The 19,317-nt window shown below is 41.6% G+C and overlaps 1 protein-coding gene across 5 annotated transcripts in view; it reads right to left on the bottom strand.

Moving 5' to 3' along the window:
• ZEB1 (zinc finger E-box binding homeobox 1) overlaps positions 1-19,317 on the bottom strand; it is a 170,081-nt gene that overhangs the window by 5,926 nt on the left and 144,838 nt on the right. For 4 of the 5 annotated variants that reach the window (XM_032473686.1, XM_032473688.1, XM_032473690.1 and 1 more), the window contains 3 exons: positions 18,594-18,755; positions 12,683-12,885; positions 9,452-9,557 (listed from right to left, as the gene is read on the bottom strand). In XM_032473686.1, coding sequence (XP_032329577.1) covers positions 9,452-9,557; positions 12,683-12,885; positions 18,594-18,755 — 471 coding nt within the window. The remainder of the gene's footprint in view (positions 1-9,451; positions 9,558-12,682; positions 12,886-18,593; positions 18,756-19,317) is intronic. The other variant, XM_032473691.1, reaches the window with a different exon arrangement.

Genomic DNA, 19,317 nt, shown 5'->3' with positions numbered 1-19,317 from the left:
GATGCAGTGTCATTTAGAATCATGACTTTTTGTTGAAAACCTGCATAAATGTTATCCACGCCAGTAAACGGCCAGTCTGAGCTGCCTGCACCAGCCGGGAGGCAAGCCTCCCCCGTGTGTGGCTATGGTATCTCTGCTGACTTTGGAAAGTTCAGATCATTCTCAGATACCAAAAAAACTACTTCCTACTCTTGCAAGTAGTATTTTTCTTATCCTGTTTCACCAACCGATGTAACTGTGTTTTACTCTTCGTAACCATCTACAAGAGGAATTAATATTGGAGGAAAGAAAAGGAAAAGCTGCCATGAGGCAAGCACGAACACCTGCCCCTGACTGCAAGCACGTGTGAGTGTCACCCTTCCTGGATCCATAAGGTTTCCTTGAAAAGCTCCTTTTCAGTGGGAAGAAAGCTTTCCGTGTGAGGTACTGTGATAAGCCTTGGCTTATTAAACTGGGATGCCCGTGCCCCTGGGTGTGTAAAGCAATGCTCCAGGGGGTATGAAAAGCATCTTGGAGTTTCAGTTTAGTGACAGTGGTTATGCTAATCTAAGACACTATTTTTATATTAACACACAGATTATACTCTGCTGCACAGATGCAACACTTATGTGAAATGTTAGGAAAAAGCACAATGCCAAAGACGCTTCCAGATGGCAGAGGCCCCCTTCAAGTTGCTCCCCTAGACCTTCAGGGGAACAGGGCATTCTTGGCCGTTAGGGCCACTTTGACAGAAAATTTTGAGAAGCACTGAGCTAATGGAATATGTTCAGACAACCCAATTTTTTACCTTTAGTTTTAATTTATAGTTACAGCTCATTAATTTACAGTTTAAAGGTGGGAAACTCTGGGTCTTCGGTGCCATCTGCTCCCTTGCACCTACTGGGGTGCGGGGCACAAAGACGCTCTTCACGCCTTTTTGGGGTGAGTGAATGGTTGACTGAAGTCAGGAAATGTGGGGGCGCTGGTGATGTACTCAGTATCGAAAGAAAGCTGTCTCCCCCTTTTTAGTAATTAAAAGGGAAATAGCAAGGAAGTCAGTGTAAGCTCTGCTAGGAATGCAACTTCAACTTGTAAAGTTTAAAAAAGCGTATTTTCTCATAAATTTGATTCTGTGGAGAATCAGAAATGAGACCTGGAAGGGCCCTATGAAGCCCCCGAGCGTGGCCGCCTTCTCGGTGAAGGGCTCCCTTTGCACCACCCCTCACGCTGCTCGTCTCTGCGGGAACTCCTGCTGGTTGTCACCAACGCCTACGTCCCTGCACTACTCTGCCTTCCAGCTTGTCCTCCCCGGGCCGGACTTTGAACCCGGTGAGCCGGCAGGAATATTCTTAACTTTCCCTTGTGTAGGTTAAACACATTCGGGGCTTTCAAACACTCCTCATGAGACGTGGTTTTCAGAATACTTGTTAACTCACCTCTGGAAAGTCTCCAGTTTATCAATATCTTTCCAATGGGATGCCTGAAACATGATTCAATACTCAAAATGCATCAGATAAACATTTCCACTGGGGGTAAGCACGGGGTATGTTCCAGTATGTCGCTTACTTTAACATTCCTAATTACTTGCTGACATTTTCAAATGAGCCACATGGTCGTTCTCTTGCTCACCAGGAAAATGAGCATCTATAATAGGTTATTTTTACCTTTACAGACAGGGGGGTAGAAGGCATAGTGTGTGCGGATGCCCGTGTCAGGGCCCCAGCTTGGCCACGTGCCGGCTGAGTGACTGTGGACAAACTAATTGAGCTCTCTGAGCCTCCACTGTTCTCGTCAGTGAATGGCAGCACCTGCCTCCCAGGGTAACTGTGGGAGCCGAGAACCACACGACCTAACGCGCACAGACAGCGAGACGATGGCTGCACGTCGCTCAGTGTCCAGGAAGTGTGACTTACCATCATCGTTACTGGGAGTTACCTGGTGTTTTACCACTGCTAGGAAGAACGTCTGTGGAACACTCATTCTAAAGCCAAAGTCACCGTTTGTTAGAAAAACCCTTGCTTCTAATTCTGACTTCACAGCTTTATGGATTATGGCTGAAGCACGTCACCTAATTTACCGATAGCGGTTGGTGTCTGTAACCACTAAGCCCTGGAAGGTGTGCCCCAAACACTGACTGCTTTGTGATGGCTGAGCTGGGTGTTTGTTGCACCTGATGTAAAAGCCTTCCGGGATAAGCTGACAGTGAGGCCGTGGAACAGACCCAGGGCGCCTGCTGGGCAGGGTGGCAGCCCAGGCACAGGTGGGGTGGCCGTCTCGTCCTAGCTCAGTCCCCACGTGCCAGGTTCAAGTGACACGTGACACACGAGACTCTGCACAGGGTTCCTTCTACAGGGATCAGAATCCAGGCAGTTTAAGGGAGTATAATTGAGGACCCTGATCCACAATACCTTTGAAAACCACAACTGAGAAAAAAAATCACAGATTTTTACAGGAAATGTCAGGAAGTTTACAAATTTCCTGAAGGATATGCAGTTCATTCATTATTAGATACTCTAAACAGTGCCTTTAAAACTGTGCTGAAGGATTGTTTTTCATTAAAAAATTTCCAATCTGCTATGGACCAATGTTGTATAAAACATAATGAAACTGTCATAGCACTGTCTTGGTGTAACAGTGGCCAGACGCTGACCCTCGGTCTCTGCATTTATCTGGATGACACTGAGTAGCAGCCCTGCTTGAAATTCTCCTCTCGGAATGAACCAGACCACCAGGGGGCTGCAGACCTGGACAGCACCCCCTGGCCACCCTGGTGCGATGCTTTTTCTGAACTGCAGCTTGGTGAGATGTCACTGGCCTCTACTGAAGAATCTTATGTTAGAAAGAAAGCTCTGTCAGATTCTCTGCTGTGTTATTTTAAGGCCATTTCTGAGGATGATGTAAATTATATTTTGCTCTTTCCTCTTAATGTTGCTTCAAGGAACAACTTTCTCTGTGGACTTAGTACCAGGAAGAGCTGTGCTTTTTCCAGCAACTGACTATTTCACAGAACCAGAATGAGTAACTCTAGAATCTGTATGGAAACACAAAAGATGCTGAATAGCCAAAACAATCTAGAAAGAAGAACAAATCTGTAGGTATCACATGCCCTGATTTCAAACCACACTACAAAGCTACAGTCATCAAAACAGTATGTCACTGGCACAAAAATAGACTCACAGATCAATGGAACGGAACAGAGATCCCAGAAATGAATCTGCACTTACATGGGCAGTTAATTTACGACAAAGGAGGCAAGAATATACGCTGGCGGAAAGGATGGCCTCTTTAATAAATGATGTTGAGACAACTGGTCAGCTGCACACAAAAGAATCAAACTAGACTACTTGCTCCCACAATGCACAAAACCAAATTCAAAATGGACTAAAGACTTAAATGTAAGACCTGAAACCATAAAACTTGTAGAAGAAAACAGACAGTAAGCTCTTTGACATCAACCTTAGTAATATTTTTATGGATCTGTCTCCTTAGGAAAGGAAAACAAAAACAAACAAATGGGACTACATCAAACTAAAAAGCTTTTGTGCAGAGAAGAAAACTCTGAACAAAATAAAAAAGCCACCTACTGAATGGGAGAAGATATTCTTCAAGTGATATAACCCATACGTGGTCGGTATGCAAAATATACAATGAACTCACACACCTCAGAATCAAAAGAAAAAACCCAATTAAAAATACGCACAGGATCTTTTCCAAAAAAGACACACAGACGGCCAACAGGCACGTGAAAAGATGCTCAGCATCACTAATTGTCAGGGAAACACAAATTAAAACCACAATGAGATATCACCACACACCTGTCAGAATGGCTATGACAAAAAAGACAATAGATAAAAAATGTTGGTAAGGATGTTGAGAAAAGGGAACCCTAGGCCACTGCTGGGGGGAACGCAGATTGGTGCAGCCACTATGCAAAACAGTACGGAGATTTCTCAACAAATTAAAAACAGAGCCACCTTACAATCCAGCAATCCCAGTTCTGGGTATTGATCCTAAGAAAATGAAACCACTAATTAGAAAAGACATATGTACCCCTACATTCACTGCAGCATTATTCACAATAGCCAAGATAAGGAAGCAACCTAAGTGTCCATCAATAGATAAATGGATAAAGGTGTGGTGTGTGTATATAACATATATATATTACGTCATGGGATGTTACTCAGTCAAAAAAAAAGAAATGTTGACATTTGCGACAACATGGATGGACCTCAGGGGTACTATGCTAAGTGAAATAAGTCAGACAAAGACAGATACTGTATGATTTCACTGGTATGTGGAGTCTGAAAAATGAACAAACAGAACAGAAACTAACAGGTGGTTTCCAGAGGGGAGAGGGTGGAGGGAGGAAAGAAAGAGGTGAGGGAGATTAAGAGGTTCCAACTTCCAGATGCAAAATAAATGAGAAATTGGTGTGAAATGTACAGTGTGGGGAATACAGTCAATAACTCTGTAATACCTTTGTATGTGACATATATTGTAATTAGACCAACTGTGATGATCATCTCGAAATGTGTAGGAAGACTGACTGAGTATGATATGTAACTGGAACTAGCACAGTGATGTAAGTCAGAAAAAGAGATCAGACTTGTGGTTTCCAGAGGGGGGGGTTTGGATGAAGTTGGTCAAAAGGTACAAACTTGTAATTATAAGATAGGTAAGTACTAGGTGTGTGATGTACAGCATGAAAAGTGTAATTAACACTGCTGTACATTATATGAAAGCTAATCCTGAGTAAATCCTGAGTTCTCATCACAAGGAAAATTTTTTTCTATTTAATTTTGCATCTGTATGAAATGTTGGCTGTTCACTAAACTTACTGTGATAATCATTTCATGACATATGTAAGTCAAATCACTGTGCTGTACACCTTAAACTTATAAAGTGCTCTATGTCAATTGTAACTAAATAAAACTGGTAGGGAAAAAAAGAGGACTGTGGTACGGGAGGGAAAAAAGTATCTATTTATATTTAAAATATATACGTATTATTGCATGGAGATTAAACAATATGTTACTGAAAAAGCAATGGATCAATGAGGAAATCAAAGCTGAAATTAAAAAATACCTTGAGACAAATGATAATGAAAGCACAACCACTCAAAACCTATGGGACACAGCAAAGGCAGTGCTAAGAGGGAAGTTTATAGCGATACAGGCCTTCCTCAAAAAAGAAGAACAATCTCAAATAAACAATTTAACCCACCACCTGAATGAATTAGAAAAAGAAGAACAAAAAGCCCCAAAAAGCAGCAGAAGGAAGGAAATAATAAAGATCAGAGAGGAATTAAAAACAATAGAGATTAACAAGACCATAAAAAAAATCAACCAAACCAAAAGCTGGCTTTTTGAAAAAGTAAATAAAATCGACAAACCTCTGGCCAAACTCACAAAGAAGAAAAAGAGAGAGCACAAATTAGCAAAATAAGAAAGGAAAATGGAGAAATTACAACAAACAAAATAGAAATACAGAATATCATACGAGAATATTATGAAAAACTATATGGAACCAAACTGGATAACCTAGAGGAGATGGACAAGTTTCTGGAAACATACTGTCCACCAAAACTGAATCAAGAAGAATCTGAACACTTGAACAATCCGATCACTAGAAAGGAAATAGAAATAGCAATTAAAAACCTCCCTACAAATAGAAGTCCAGGACCGGACGGCTTCACCGGGGAATTCTACCAAACATACAAAGAAGAACTCATACCAGTCCTTCTCAAACTCTTCCAGACGATCGAAAAGGAGGGAATACTCCCAAACTCATTCTATGAAGCCACCATCACCCTGATACCAAAACCAGGCAAAGACACTACGAAAAAAGAGAATTATAGGCCAATATCACTGATGAACATAGACGCCAAAATCCTCACCAAAATTTTAGCAAATAGAATCCAACAACACATAAAAAAGATTATACATCATGACCAAGTGGGGTTCATCCCAGGGACACAAGGCTGGTTCAACATACGCAAATCAATCAGTGTAATACATCACATCAACAAGAGAAAGGACAAAAACCACATGATCATCTCAATAGATGCAGAAAAAGCATTTGATAAAATTCAACACCCATTTATGATAAAAACTCTCACCAAAGTGGGTATAGAGGGAACATATCTCAACATAATAAAAGCTATATATGACAAACCTACAGCCAGCATAGTACTCAACGGTGAAAAACTCAAAAGCTTCCCACTAAAATCTGGGACAAGACAAGGATGCCCACTATCACCACTCCTATTCAACATAGTCCTGGAAGTCCTAGCCACAGCAGTCAGGCAAGAGAAAGAAATAAAAGGGATCCAAATTGGAAAAGAAGAGGTAAAAGTGTCATTATATGCTGATGACATGTTACTATATATAGAAAACCCTAAAAGGTCCACACAAAAGCTACTAGAGCTGATTGAAGAATTCAGCAAGGTAGCAGGTTACAAAATTAACGTTCAAAAATCAGTTGCATTTCTTTACACTAATGATAAATCAACAGAAGAAGAAAGTAAAGAAACAATCCCCTTTAAAATAGCACCCAAAGTAATAAAATATCTGGGAATAAATCTAACCAAGGAGGTGAAAGAATTATACACAGAAAACTATAAACCATTGATGAAGGAAATTAAAGAAGACTTTAAAAAATGGAAAGATATTCCATGCTCTAGGATTGGAAGAATCAATATTGTTAAAATGGTCACACTGCCCAAGGCAATCTACAGATTTAATGCAATCCCTATCAAATTACCCAGGACATATTTCACAGAACTAGAAAAAATCATAATAAAATTCATATGGAACCATCAAAGACCTAGAATTGCCAAAGCATTACTGAAGAGAAAGAAAGAGGCTGGAGGAATAACTCTCCCAGACTTCAGACAATACTATAGAGCTACAGTCATCAAGACAGCATGGTATTGGTACCAAAACAGAGATATAGACCAATGGAACAGAATAGAGAGCCCAGAAGTGAACCCACAAACTTTTGGTCAACTCATCTTTGACAAAGGAGGCAAGAATATACATTGGAATAAAGACAGGCTCTTCAGCAAATGGTGTTGGGAAAACTGGACAGCAGCATGTAAAACAATGAAGCTAGAACACTCCCTTACACCATATACAAAAATCAACTCAAAATGGATTAAAGACTTAAACATAAGACAAGATACAATAAACCTCCTAGAGGAAAACATAGGCAAAACATTATCTGACATACATCCCAAAAATTTTCTCCTAGAAGAAATAAAAGCAAGAATAAACAAATGGGACCTAATGAAACTTACAAGCTTCTGCACAGCAAAGGAAACCAGAAATAAAACAAGAAGAAAACCTACGGAATGGGAGAAAATTTTTGCAAGTGAAACTGACAAAGGCTTGATCTCCAGAATATATAAGCAGCTCATACGACTCAATAAGAAAAAAATAAACAACCCAATCCAAAAATGGGCAGAAGACCTAAACAAACAATTCTCCAAGGAAGACATACAAATGATCAAAAAGCACATGAAAAAATGCTCAATATCACTAATTATCAGAGAAATGCAAATCAAAACTACAATGAGGTATCACCTCACACCAGTCAGAATGGCCACCATTCAAAAGTCCACAAATGACAAATGCTGGAGAGGCTGTGGAGAAAGGGGAACCCTCCTACACTGCTGGTGGGAATGCAGTTTGGTGCAGCCACTACGGAAAACAGTGTGGAGATTCCTCAAAAGACTAGGAATAGACTTACCATATGACCCAGGAATCCCACTCCTGGGCTTGTATCCAGAAGGAAATCTACTTCAGGATGACACCTGAACCCCAATGTTCATAGCAGCACTATTTACAATAGCCAAAACATGGAAACAGCCTAAATGTCCATCAACAGGTGACTGGATAAAGAAGATGTGGTATATTTATACAATGGAATACTACTCAGCCATAAAAACCGACAACATAATGCCATTTGCAGCAACATGGATGCTCCTGGAGAATGTCATTCTAAGTGAAGTAAGCCAGAAAGAGAAAGAAAAATACCATATGAAATCGCTCATATGTGGAATCTAAAAAACAAAAACAAAAACAAAAACAAACAAACAAAAACAAAGCGTAAATAAAGGACAGAAATAGACTCACAGACAGAGAATACAGACTTGTGGTTACCAGGGGGGTGGAGGGTGGGAAGGGATAGACTGGGATTTCAAAATTGTAGAATAGACTACACTGTATAGCACAGGGAAATAAACACAAAATGTTATGATAACTCACAGAGAAAAAAATGTGACAATGAGTGTGTATATGTCCATGAATAACTGAAAAATTGTGCTGAACACTGGAATTTGACACAACATTGTAAAATGATTATAAATCAATAAAAATGTTAAAATAAAATAAAATAAAATAAAATAAAATAAAATATATACGTATTATTGAGGAAGACTGTTCCACAGCACAGGAGCTAAGGAACAGGTCTGGCAGCAGCTCCAGAAGACAGCCTCACTCTCCAGAAACATTAATGTGTAAAAATAAAAAATGGATTTGTATGTTGAGTGGTAACTTTAACATTCTTTAGCCCTCGATGAGAATTCTGCACAACATCTAGAAATGCAGCTCGAAAATAACATACAAACCTCACCAGCCAGCCCTCACAAAGCCATCAACCGTCCTCTTTTCTGCAGGATGTTGTTTGCGAATCTAACCGTCAAAAGAAGACTTTTCACAAAGTAAGCAATGTGCAGACGCCCATGATTTCCCACTCATTAGCTAACAGTTCCTTTTCATCAGTTTTGTAAATCTCGACACATCACAATTAACCAGGAACAGAGTTCACAGTGCAGCGTGGGATGCTACTTATTTTTTTTGATCGCTTTCGAGGAAGTGGAGCCTCTAGAGGAATGCAAACAGAGCCCTCTCGTTTCTAAGTTTCTAAAACAGAGGACTTTGACCAGGCAGTAACAGTCATTTTATCAGTGATGATGTAGACAATGAAGGGACGGGGCAGGATGGTGAGATGCGGGCGCTCCTTCCCTCCTCCCCGGCCAGGCTGCAGCTCCCTCCTCTCCTGGCTCTCCAGCACCCGCCCCTGTCCCATCTGGAGTCCGCCTCTCCTCCTTCTCCTCATTTCCTTGTGCACACTGTACCTCTGGACCCTGTTTTTCTCCCTTGTTAACTGCGAAAGAACCAATAAAACTGACATTCATCAGAAAGCTCAAGTGTTTTTAGGTTGTACGTCTTGTTATAAAACATGCTGCATTCTGATTAGGAAATTTGGAGTATGTCGTATTAACTCGACAGACTTAAGTCAAAGATTAAGATCCCGATAAAATACCATTTATAAGCAGAAAACTTCTCCAGATTAGTCTTTCGCCTAAAAAAAAAAGAGTTTCTAATCATGTGTGTAGATCACATGTTATATTAACTTATTACCATAATTGCTATGATATTCAAGGTGTACAAAGAAAACAGATATTTACCACTGTGGATTCTTAAGTGTTCTTTTAGATGGTGTTTGTATTTGAAAGCTTTTCCACATTCAGTGCACTTGAATTTACGATTACCCCCAGACTGCGTCACATGTCTCTGTAAGAAAGAATTGGTATTTTATTCATAAGGCAAAAAACCTTCAGACATAAAGAACATCCAATCTGCTAAAAAGTAATGTTTTGGTGATTCTTTTGTTTCTTAAAGGCCTCAGATTATAGCAGTCACAAAACTCAAACACTTGGAATATTACCAGAAAGGAGGGTGATAGTGACAACAGAATTTTGACATAAAGAAAAGTCTCCACTTTCTAATTTAAATGATCAGAATCACTCCATTAAACAATATAGCATTTAACAAAAATAATACATACTTCACTAGGAACGAGAGATGGTCTTGCCTGCACTCTAATCTGCAGGTAAAAAAACCGAGGTCAAGAACTAAAGAGAAGAACCAGGTCTCTCGAAGAGAAGAGAGGGCTGAGCCTTTTCAGCACTTTATCCTGTCTCTGATATGTTTGATTTTTCCAAAATGTGCCTTAGTCTTGTGATGTAAAAAGTCCTTCCTAATATGGATGATTGTAATAGCCTTCTCTCTGCTTTCTCAAATCTCCACTTTTAAATATTTCAAGTATATTCTCCACTCTTTATTAATCTTACGAAAGCACTGCTTGAACTGAATTATTCAATAAACTCTGCCCATCAGTTTCCAGAGGATTCTCATGAAGCCCTGAATACAGACTATGAGCTGTGACTCCAGCGGACAGTGCCCGAGCGTCCGGCTCACTCCTCGCCCCTTCTCTCGAGCAGGTGCACGCCTGCGTCACCGGGCGAGGCTCCGTCTCTGGCACACAGGCTGCTCTTCGCCCCTTTGGTTTGCACCATCCCTTACTTCTTGGCTTCATCTGTATGACTGTTAGGATTCCACCCGCCTTTCAAAGGTTCACGTCTGGTTCTGCTTGCTCCAGGCTCTCCCCAGCTGCACCCTCCCTCCCTTTCATCATGACAGAGAGAGAAGGAGAGAGAATGAGCACCTCCTCTGTCAGGCTCTGCTTCACCCAAACCTGCGGGTCTGAAACCTGATGTATGGTGACAACTCCCAAATTTCTCTAGACACCTCTCCCCTCAGCTCCAGACTCTGGCAGCCGACTGCTCCCTTGACATTCCCAATGGGAAAGCGACAGGACCTGTGAACATGATGAACCCTGAGCCCTTCATTTCTCTCCTGAAGACCAGCTCCTCCTCCAGTGTCTTACCTTTGTGAGTAACACCCTCATGTATTTGACTGCTGCTCAGGTCTTAACTTTGGGGTGATCCTGGATCCCCCTCTTCAGCTTAGATCTGGAGCCAAGCCATCAGCAAGCCCTCCTGAACCCACGAGTCCTCCTGTGTGATGTCTGACCCACCACCCACCTCTGGCCTGGGTTAGAGCAACAGCCTCCAAATGGTCTCCTGCTTCCAGGAGGTCTTGACCACACCCCACCCCAGTGCCGCCTTAAAAATAGAATATGAACTTCAGTATCTTTCAAAGGCTTCCCTGTCACTCCCCCCGCCCCCCGCCTGCTCTGTTGAATGAATAAATTAATTAAGATGCGGCTTATCATGAGGTCACAGCATGATTTTCCAAGGCCAGCCAGGCAGACATGCCCCCCTTTTGTTTGCGGCCTCATAACATAGGTTGTTCCCAAGACCTCCCAGTTCTGTGCCCTCACGTTACCGGGCCACACGCTCATCACCGCTCCTTTCTGACCCTGGTCTGTCTGGTCACACTTCACACATAGAAGCCATCACCTCTGCACCATCAGAAAGACCACCACCAGAGTGGTCTCTGTGGTCCTCAGACAGCTCACCATGTGTGCTGAGAATGGCACCTCAGGCCATCCCCAGCAGTCCCAGTGTCCTCTGAAGACCCTTCCTTGCACGAGGGCCCCCAGCATAGAGGCCGTGGGGGCAGCAGCTGCAGGATGGGTCTGCCCCCCAAAGTCACCTGTCCTGTGGCCACGTGGGGACACCAGGGCGCTGGAGCACGCCGGTCTCATCCTGACAAGGAGAGATGGTGTCTGTCCCAGCAGTACCCTCTATGCCAGCCTCCTCCTCCCCCCGGGACTCGCTCCCACTCCAGGTGCCCTTCCCAGACCCAACCTCCTACCCGAGAAAAGCGAGGGCCCCTGGCTCCCTGGCTGCCACCCTCCCACACCCCCTTCTCTATTTCGTGAGTGTTGCTGCCAGGGTCCTGAGAGGACAGGCTGACCCTCGTATCGTTCTGTTTCTGTGATAGTTTTTCTGTTTGGTTCTTGGTTTAGCCATCACAGGGAAGGGGTATGTGACCTGTGTGTTCTCTGCCGGACGTGTGACCCGGGCGCGCACAGCGGAGTTCTCATGCACTCAGGCGTGTACGTGTTCACGCCCTTTGATGTGAGAAACCGGACACGCGCCCCAGTCACAACACATGCCTTAATGTACCCTGCACAGCTGAATACTTATTTGATTTTTAAATTGAGAATTAAGCAGATATTAATTTGATTATACTTATCAGGACATTATAAAAGGACAATAGACAAAATTCTTTGACTTTAGTCCTTAAGTCCAGAGCCAACAATTTCAATGTAACTTACCCTTACAGGATAGCCTTGGTTTCTATGTCTAGAAATTGAGGCAAAGTGACTTAGAAGCAGAATAAACCAGATGAAAAGTGAGCCTTCAGATTAAAAATGGTTTAGAATCTGAACTTTAATTCTTAGAGGCAACTTCCCCTTCCCTACTGTGGGGAAAAAACCCACAGTAACTAACCTGAGCACAGGCACTGGTTCACAGAAAATTAAACTCTTAGTATCTGCTTTGCTTCTCAGTCTGGTCAGTAATGAGTTGTGCGGTTTACGTACCCTGTATTTATTTTTCCTACACTCAGCATTCTAGTAGACTCCATCTTGGAATCCAGTTCTAAACTTAAGAGAAGTATTTCTATGGTAGAAGCAAAATAATTAAGTCTAGATGAAAGGGAACTTACCTGGAAAACAACTCAGTTCCCTCTAAAATAACATTCACACGTGCTTTTCCACTTGGAAACGACCAGACAATTCAAATACTCACTTCCATTTTTATAAGGCTGCAGACAAAACACTGTCTGTATAGGCCCGTAATTTTAAGTCTGTTAAAACCCATGCCTGCGGCAGAGGGGTGAGCTCTCCAGCTGGCAGCTGGCGACCTGCGAGTCTCGGCACTTACCTGATCTCGTCCTGACTTATGTGATGTCATGTGACGTTCAAGTTGGGTTCTGTACGCGAAGGTGTAACTGCACACGGAGCAGCTGAAGTTGTCCTCATTCTTCTCATGGCGGTACTTAATGTGTTCTTTCAGAGAGGTGAAGCGTTTATATCCTCTGTCACAGTATGGGCAGGTGAGTAACTGGGAAAACGCATCTGGTGTTCCTGGAAAAGAAAGACCGTACATTTTAAATTTAAAACAGTCACAAAGTATTACCAAAGCTACCACTGAGTCCCTCTGCGACCTGCCAGACGTAACACTACGTATTTGACCCTGAAAACAACACACTGATGTGCCTTTCTGTTTTACAAAGAGGAAATATGAGGTTCAGAAAAGGTTAAATAACTCCAGAGTCACACACTCAGTAAACGATGAAGTCAGGAGGCAACGTGTGCTGTCTGACTCTGAGGTCCGTGTCTCTTTCACTAGAACATAATTCCTCCCTTGCATATGGTCAAGTAGACAAAGAAAACAAAAGTGAAGTCAGAATGCGGGGGCCACTGGTAAATGCACACCTGTGGAAGGGTGCACACTTTAACAGAGGCTGTCTGCAGAGGCAACGGCATCATGATTACCGTGTGTTCATTCTTCCAAATGTGGAAGTGACACTACAGTCACTGTCGTCTGAGAGTAAGTAGCACACAGTTAGACTACGTTTCCAAGACTCTCTTGCCGAAGGTGTGGCCGTATGACCGAGTTCAGACCAAAGGGGTGTGGTGCTGGGTTGGAGTTGGGGATACGGGGCACTGGACGCCAGCAGGTGGACCCACTAATGTCCTATGCATGATTTTTTGTGTCCCTTCCCTCTTGAGACACACTGACACATTTTCTGTATAGTTCTATATGGACGACTATTACTGTAGCTTTCAGAAAATAAGACCATTATGGATACACTGGAGCTCATGAAATGAACTATATTTTTTACATGTGGAACCATCGCTGACAGTCCTAAAATGTAGTACTACTTTGGCCATCAGTATCATTTAAAAGTAGATTACCATATTTGATTTCTTCAAAGTAACATCTTACTGTAAATATCTCTACCTTCATTTTGAATGTCTTACAGAAAAACGGAGTACCAAACAAAATTGCATAACAATCTCCAAATGCTTCATAAACATGTGTTACCATTATTTTTTTTAAATTGAAGTACAGTCAATTACAATGTGTCAATCCCTGGTGTACAAGCACAATGTCCCAGTCATGCATATGCATACGTATATTCGTTTTCATATGTTGTGTTACCATTATTGAAATTCAAGTCCATATAAATTAAATGTCTTACTCCAGGACTAGCCTGTAAATAACTGGCTGAGCACCTGACTCTTCGTGGCTAAATGCACTGAAAAATGGATCAAACGTATGGTAAAATCAAACCACCAAGACCCCCAGGTTTAAGTTGGCAGCCTTTGTCATCACTGGCAAGGCAACGGGAACCAGAGCGTTCTCTGTTGGTGATGACTAACATGACCCACTTCTTTGGGACTGGATTAGCCATGTGAGGAAATTTTAGGGGGAAATCACGTTCTGTTTTGTCTAGGATCAATTTCCTATTTGTACAGGCAAGTCGGAAATCAACATCTGGGACACTGCCCTTGCCAGGACTGCCTGTCCGCCCCATCGATTTCAGTTGGCCCCAGCGGCTGCAGCCAGAGTCCACCGCGGCAGGTGTCTGGTTATCGGCACCACGATCACTGTGACTTCCGTTACTCAAGGCGCTTATCCTCCTGGGTCAGAGAGCCAGTTGCTCACATCACATTCTGTTTCCTTCCTTGCCTCCATGATTAATCCTTCTCAGTAATAAACAATACCAATAATTCTGTAAAATGACACAGTTCTCATAGTTTAACAGCAGGTTATTATTTTCATAAATCAATATCTACTGAATGTTCTCTCACATATGAGATAGGTATTTATTCCTTTAGGCCAATAACATAAAACAGTGAAAAATAAATCTAAATATATGACATAATAACTTATAGAATAAACAGGTTAAAAGTTAAAATTTTTGTTTCTGTTTTAAAAATACTGGGTTATTGTTTTTTTAAAAACTTTTTTTTTAGGAATGAAAGTTTGTCATATAAGGGAAAAATGTTTCTTTTTAGAATTCCTATAATAAACTTACGGTAGCAATTCAATACTACTAAAAAACCAACTATGTCTGGCCAGTTTTTGAATGTATCTGTGACCATGAATATACTTATTTGAAAACCATTTTAAATTTCTGTATCTTAAACTTCATTTAGTAGGTAGCATACCATTTCAGACTAAGTATTACTTGATATAAAACCTATTAAAAAAAACAACCCTTGATTTGTTCCCCACTGAACCAGAATTTGTGATAAATCAATCTGTTGGGGAAAAGTTTCCCTGTTTACAACTTATGAAGTGCAGGATGTCATGTTTATTCTATTAAAACATTAAAAACTTGAGCGCTTCTGAAGACAAACACTGCTTACATGTAAACAGGTGTTGCTGGTGGGAAGAATGCCTACTGTGAAACACCGGACCAGCAATTAAACTGTATCACACACCTGAAAGTAACGAACACCTGAACTTCTAAAAACGTGGTGTGATTCAAATATTTTACTAATGCAGAACAATTGGGGCCCCAGTTTTTATGGGATTTTACTGCACGGATCTGTAGTAATGAACTTTATAAAGTTTAACCTTATTTGATCTGTGCAGTGGAACACTGCTTTAGTTTCCATTATTTTCTTTCACTGAGGCTTTTTGAAAGCTGCTTTGTTACATAAAAATTTTACATATATACACAAATGTATTTTTAAATTTTCTATTTCTCTTTCATATTTATTGTGAGCTATTGCTTCTTCAGGTGGAATGTCACACATATCTTCTTTAAGAGAACTAAACTGCCAAGAAACAAAAGTAGAAACAGTAAGGCCCTACGGGATCACAAAGCCAGTTCCTCAGACTGCCGACCCGCAAGTAGATCCACGGGGTGTGAGGCTGAAAGGCAGCGTCCCCAGGGGTAGTCACCTATCGTCTTCAGAAATGTGTCCTCTTGCCACACTGGAGGAACAATTCTAGGGTACCCTACTTCTGTCTCCTCTGTCACCAGATTAGTTACAGAAATCCTAACTGTTCTGGAGTGAAACTTCCCTTTCTGCTCGTTTCCTTAGCTGATTCCTGATTTAAGGAAGGTACAGCTGACTCTCTGCAATGGAATCTGTTTTGTTTTCTGTACCATCCTCCTCAAATTCCTTCAAAATTTTAAAAGTCGATTGATACAATACCATTTACCTTAGCACCAAAATGTTGAAATACTTTGGCATAAATCTAACAAAATGTGTATAAGATTTATTTGAAGAAAACTGCAGAACTCTGATGAAGAAAATTAAAAAACTAAATAGAGAGATAGTCCATGTTCACGAATAAGAAGACATGATACTGTCAAGATGTCAGTTCTTCCCAGATTGATCTATAGATTCAAAGCAATCCCAGGCAAGTTACTTTATGGAAATTGACAAACATTCTAAAGTTTAAGGCAAAAGTCCCAGAAGAGGCAACATGAGGCTGAAGGTGAAGAATGAAGCTGGAGACGGACACTGCTTGACTCCAAGGCTCACCTGCGGTAAAGCTGCAGAAATCAAGACAGTGTGGTGCTGGTGAGAGAACAGACAAGTGGATCAGTGGGACCGAACAGAGAGCCTGGACGGAGATCCCCACAAGTACAGTCAGCTCATCTTTGACAAAAGCGCACAGGCTGGCTTTTCAACAAGCTGGACATCCACATACAAAAACTGAATGTAAACACAGACCTTACACCCTTCACAAAAATTAACTCAAAATGGATTACAGACTTAACTGTAAAGTATGAAACTGTAAGACTCATGAAAGATAACAGGAGAAAACCTGTATGACCTTGGATATGGTAATGCCTGCTCAGATACCAAAGGCATGAGCCATGAAACAAGTAATAAGTGGACTTTGTTAGATGAAAATGTTCTGCTCTGTGAGAGACAGCAACAAGAGAATTAGAAGACAAGCCACAGGCTGGGAAAAATATTTGCAAACGACACATCTGAGAAAGGACTGTTATCCAAAATTTATACAAAGAATTCTTAAACTCAACAATAAGAAATCAAATAATTGGATTAAAAAATGGTCCAAAGGCTTTGACATCTCATAAAAGAAGATATACCGATGGCAAATAAGTATGAAAAGATGCCGCACATAACACTGCATCAGAGAAATGCAAATTAAAATGAGACACCACTACGCACTATTAGAATGGCCAAAACTTGGGATGCTGACAACAGAAAATGTGGGTGAGGATGTGGAGCAGCAGGAACTCATTCACTGCTGGTGGGAATGCAAAATGCTACAGCCACCCTGGAAGACAGTCTGGCAGTTTCTTCTAGAACTAAGTGCACTCTTACCATATGATCCAGCAATTGTGGTCCTTGGTATCTACCCAAAGGAGCTGAAAACTTATGTCCAGACAAAAATCTGTATATGAATGTTTATAGTAGCTTTATTTCTAATTGCCAAAACTCAGAAGCAGCCAAGATGTCCTTCAGTAGGTGAATGGATAAATAAAATATGCTACATCCAGACAATGGAATGTTACTCAGCAATTAAAAGAACTGAGTTATCAACCCATGCAAAGACATGGAGGAAACGTCAATGCCTATGACTATGTGAAAGAAGCCAATGTGAAAAGGCTACATGCTGTGTGGTCCCAACTATAAGACATTCTGGAGAAGACAAAACTATGGAGACATAGAAATGTGAGTGGCTGCCAGGGTGAGGGGAGGGGAGGAAGGATGAACACGTAGAGCACACGGGATTTCCAGGGCAGTGAAAATGTCCTGTGTGCATCATAACGACGTCCTCACATCATCACACACTTGTCCAAACCCACAGAGTGTACAACACTGAGAGTGAACTTCGGGTGATAATGACGTGTCCATGTAGGTTCATCCTTGGCCAAAAAAGTACCATCTGCTGAGGGATGTTGGTAACAGGGAGGCCATGTGTGTGTGTGAGCAGAAGTGTATGTGGGGTATCTCTGTACCTCCACACAATTTTGTTGTAAACCTAAAGCTGTGCTAGAAAAGTCTTTAAAAAAATCAATTATTTGAGTATTAAGCTAGATCTGTCCATGTAACTGGGAACCTTGGAAAAACCAACCTAGTTTTAGGATCTTAATATTTCAAGTATCCTCAGACATTCCAAGTAACTTCCTAGTTCTTGGTACAAATACTGCATAAAATTTCTTACAGGAATATCTGCATGCTATTTGCATCTGTTTCTAGCGCACGGAAGGCAGAATGACAGCCTACTTTTGCACGGGCACACTATTACTACATTTACCACTCTTTATACACTGGCTGTTCGCAGCAGAGTGGACTAAAGTAGATACAGAGAAACCATGTGTCTCCAAATTGGTACATTTTGAACCAGACAACCATGCTTCTCTTGCAAGAAGCACAGTGGAAGAATCAAGGGGCAGAAAGGATCATCCTGAATTCTGTCCCTGCTACTTGCTGATGTGTAAGTGAATGGAGATCCACATCCAGGCACAGTTCTAAGCATTTCCCATGCAGTGGCATCACACCACACACCCAAGATGCCACTAATATAACCCTATACTGTTACCACGGACAAGGGTCCACTGGTTAAAGAGATCACTCTCATATGCATGACTGGGACATTGTGCTGGACACCAAAAATTGACCCACTGTAACTGATGGTACTTCAATAAAAGAGATCACTGTCTACAGCCACCTGCAATATATTCTGGTTTTCAAAGATGTTCCCTGCAGCAGAGTGGGCTCGCACATGGAGGGATGGAAGTAATAATCCTTTAGAGATGGAAACAGAGCGACCGAGAAGCTCCAGTTACCGTTGTCATCGTGGCCGCTGGCCTCAGGCGTCCCCTGCCTCTGGTCCTCCTCCGGCGCCTCGGGGTAGATGACAGCAGTGTCTTGTTGCTGCAGGAACTCCTCAACATTAGGGTCGTGGTTTTGTTCATTCTCTGCATCTGAGTCGCATTCGTCATCTTTTACTAAAAGAAATGCATCCTTCATAAACAGCGATTTCACTGCCAAGTTGTTACATCATTCTTCTAAATAATCTTGCGAGAATACAAGATTGTTCTTGAATTTGCAGGAAATATTTATTGACTATTAAAAACAAAATTTACCCATTCTATTGTAATCTATTAAGATGTCTGTTTTCAGAAATTTAAAGTATTATAAAAAAGTCTTGACGTTTTCACAATATCCCTTTTAAGCTTTCAAGTTGTTCTTCTATTCCATTTTACTCATGAACAAGACACAGGGAAGGCTGGCTGAATTCTTAGTTTCTCGATGAGAAAGCAATGAAAGAAGGAAAAGAGAAAGACTTAGTTCTCAAACCTCAGTGCTTTCTAGCAACCTACCGCACCCTATTACTTAGAGCTGTTCTTGAGATCGGAACCAGTGTCTGAATGACGAACCACTCTGAAGCTGTTATGCAATAACAGCTTTAATAGTTAGAATGATTTCTAATGGGAGTCAAAGAGCATCAAACTGATGCAACCACTTCCTCTCCCCACTGGTATTCAGATAGTAGCAGGGCTGTTTCGG

This window comes from Camelus ferus, chromosome 35, assembly GCF_009834535.1.
Source record: "Camelus ferus isolate YT-003-E chromosome 35, BCGSAC_Cfer_1.0, whole genome shotgun sequence".
NCBI classification, from domain to species: Eukaryota; Metazoa; Chordata; class Mammalia; order Artiodactyla; family Camelidae; genus Camelus; species Camelus ferus.
The sequence above is the reverse complement of the archived record's forward strand: the minus strand, read 5'-3'. Positions and strand labels throughout refer to the sequence as shown.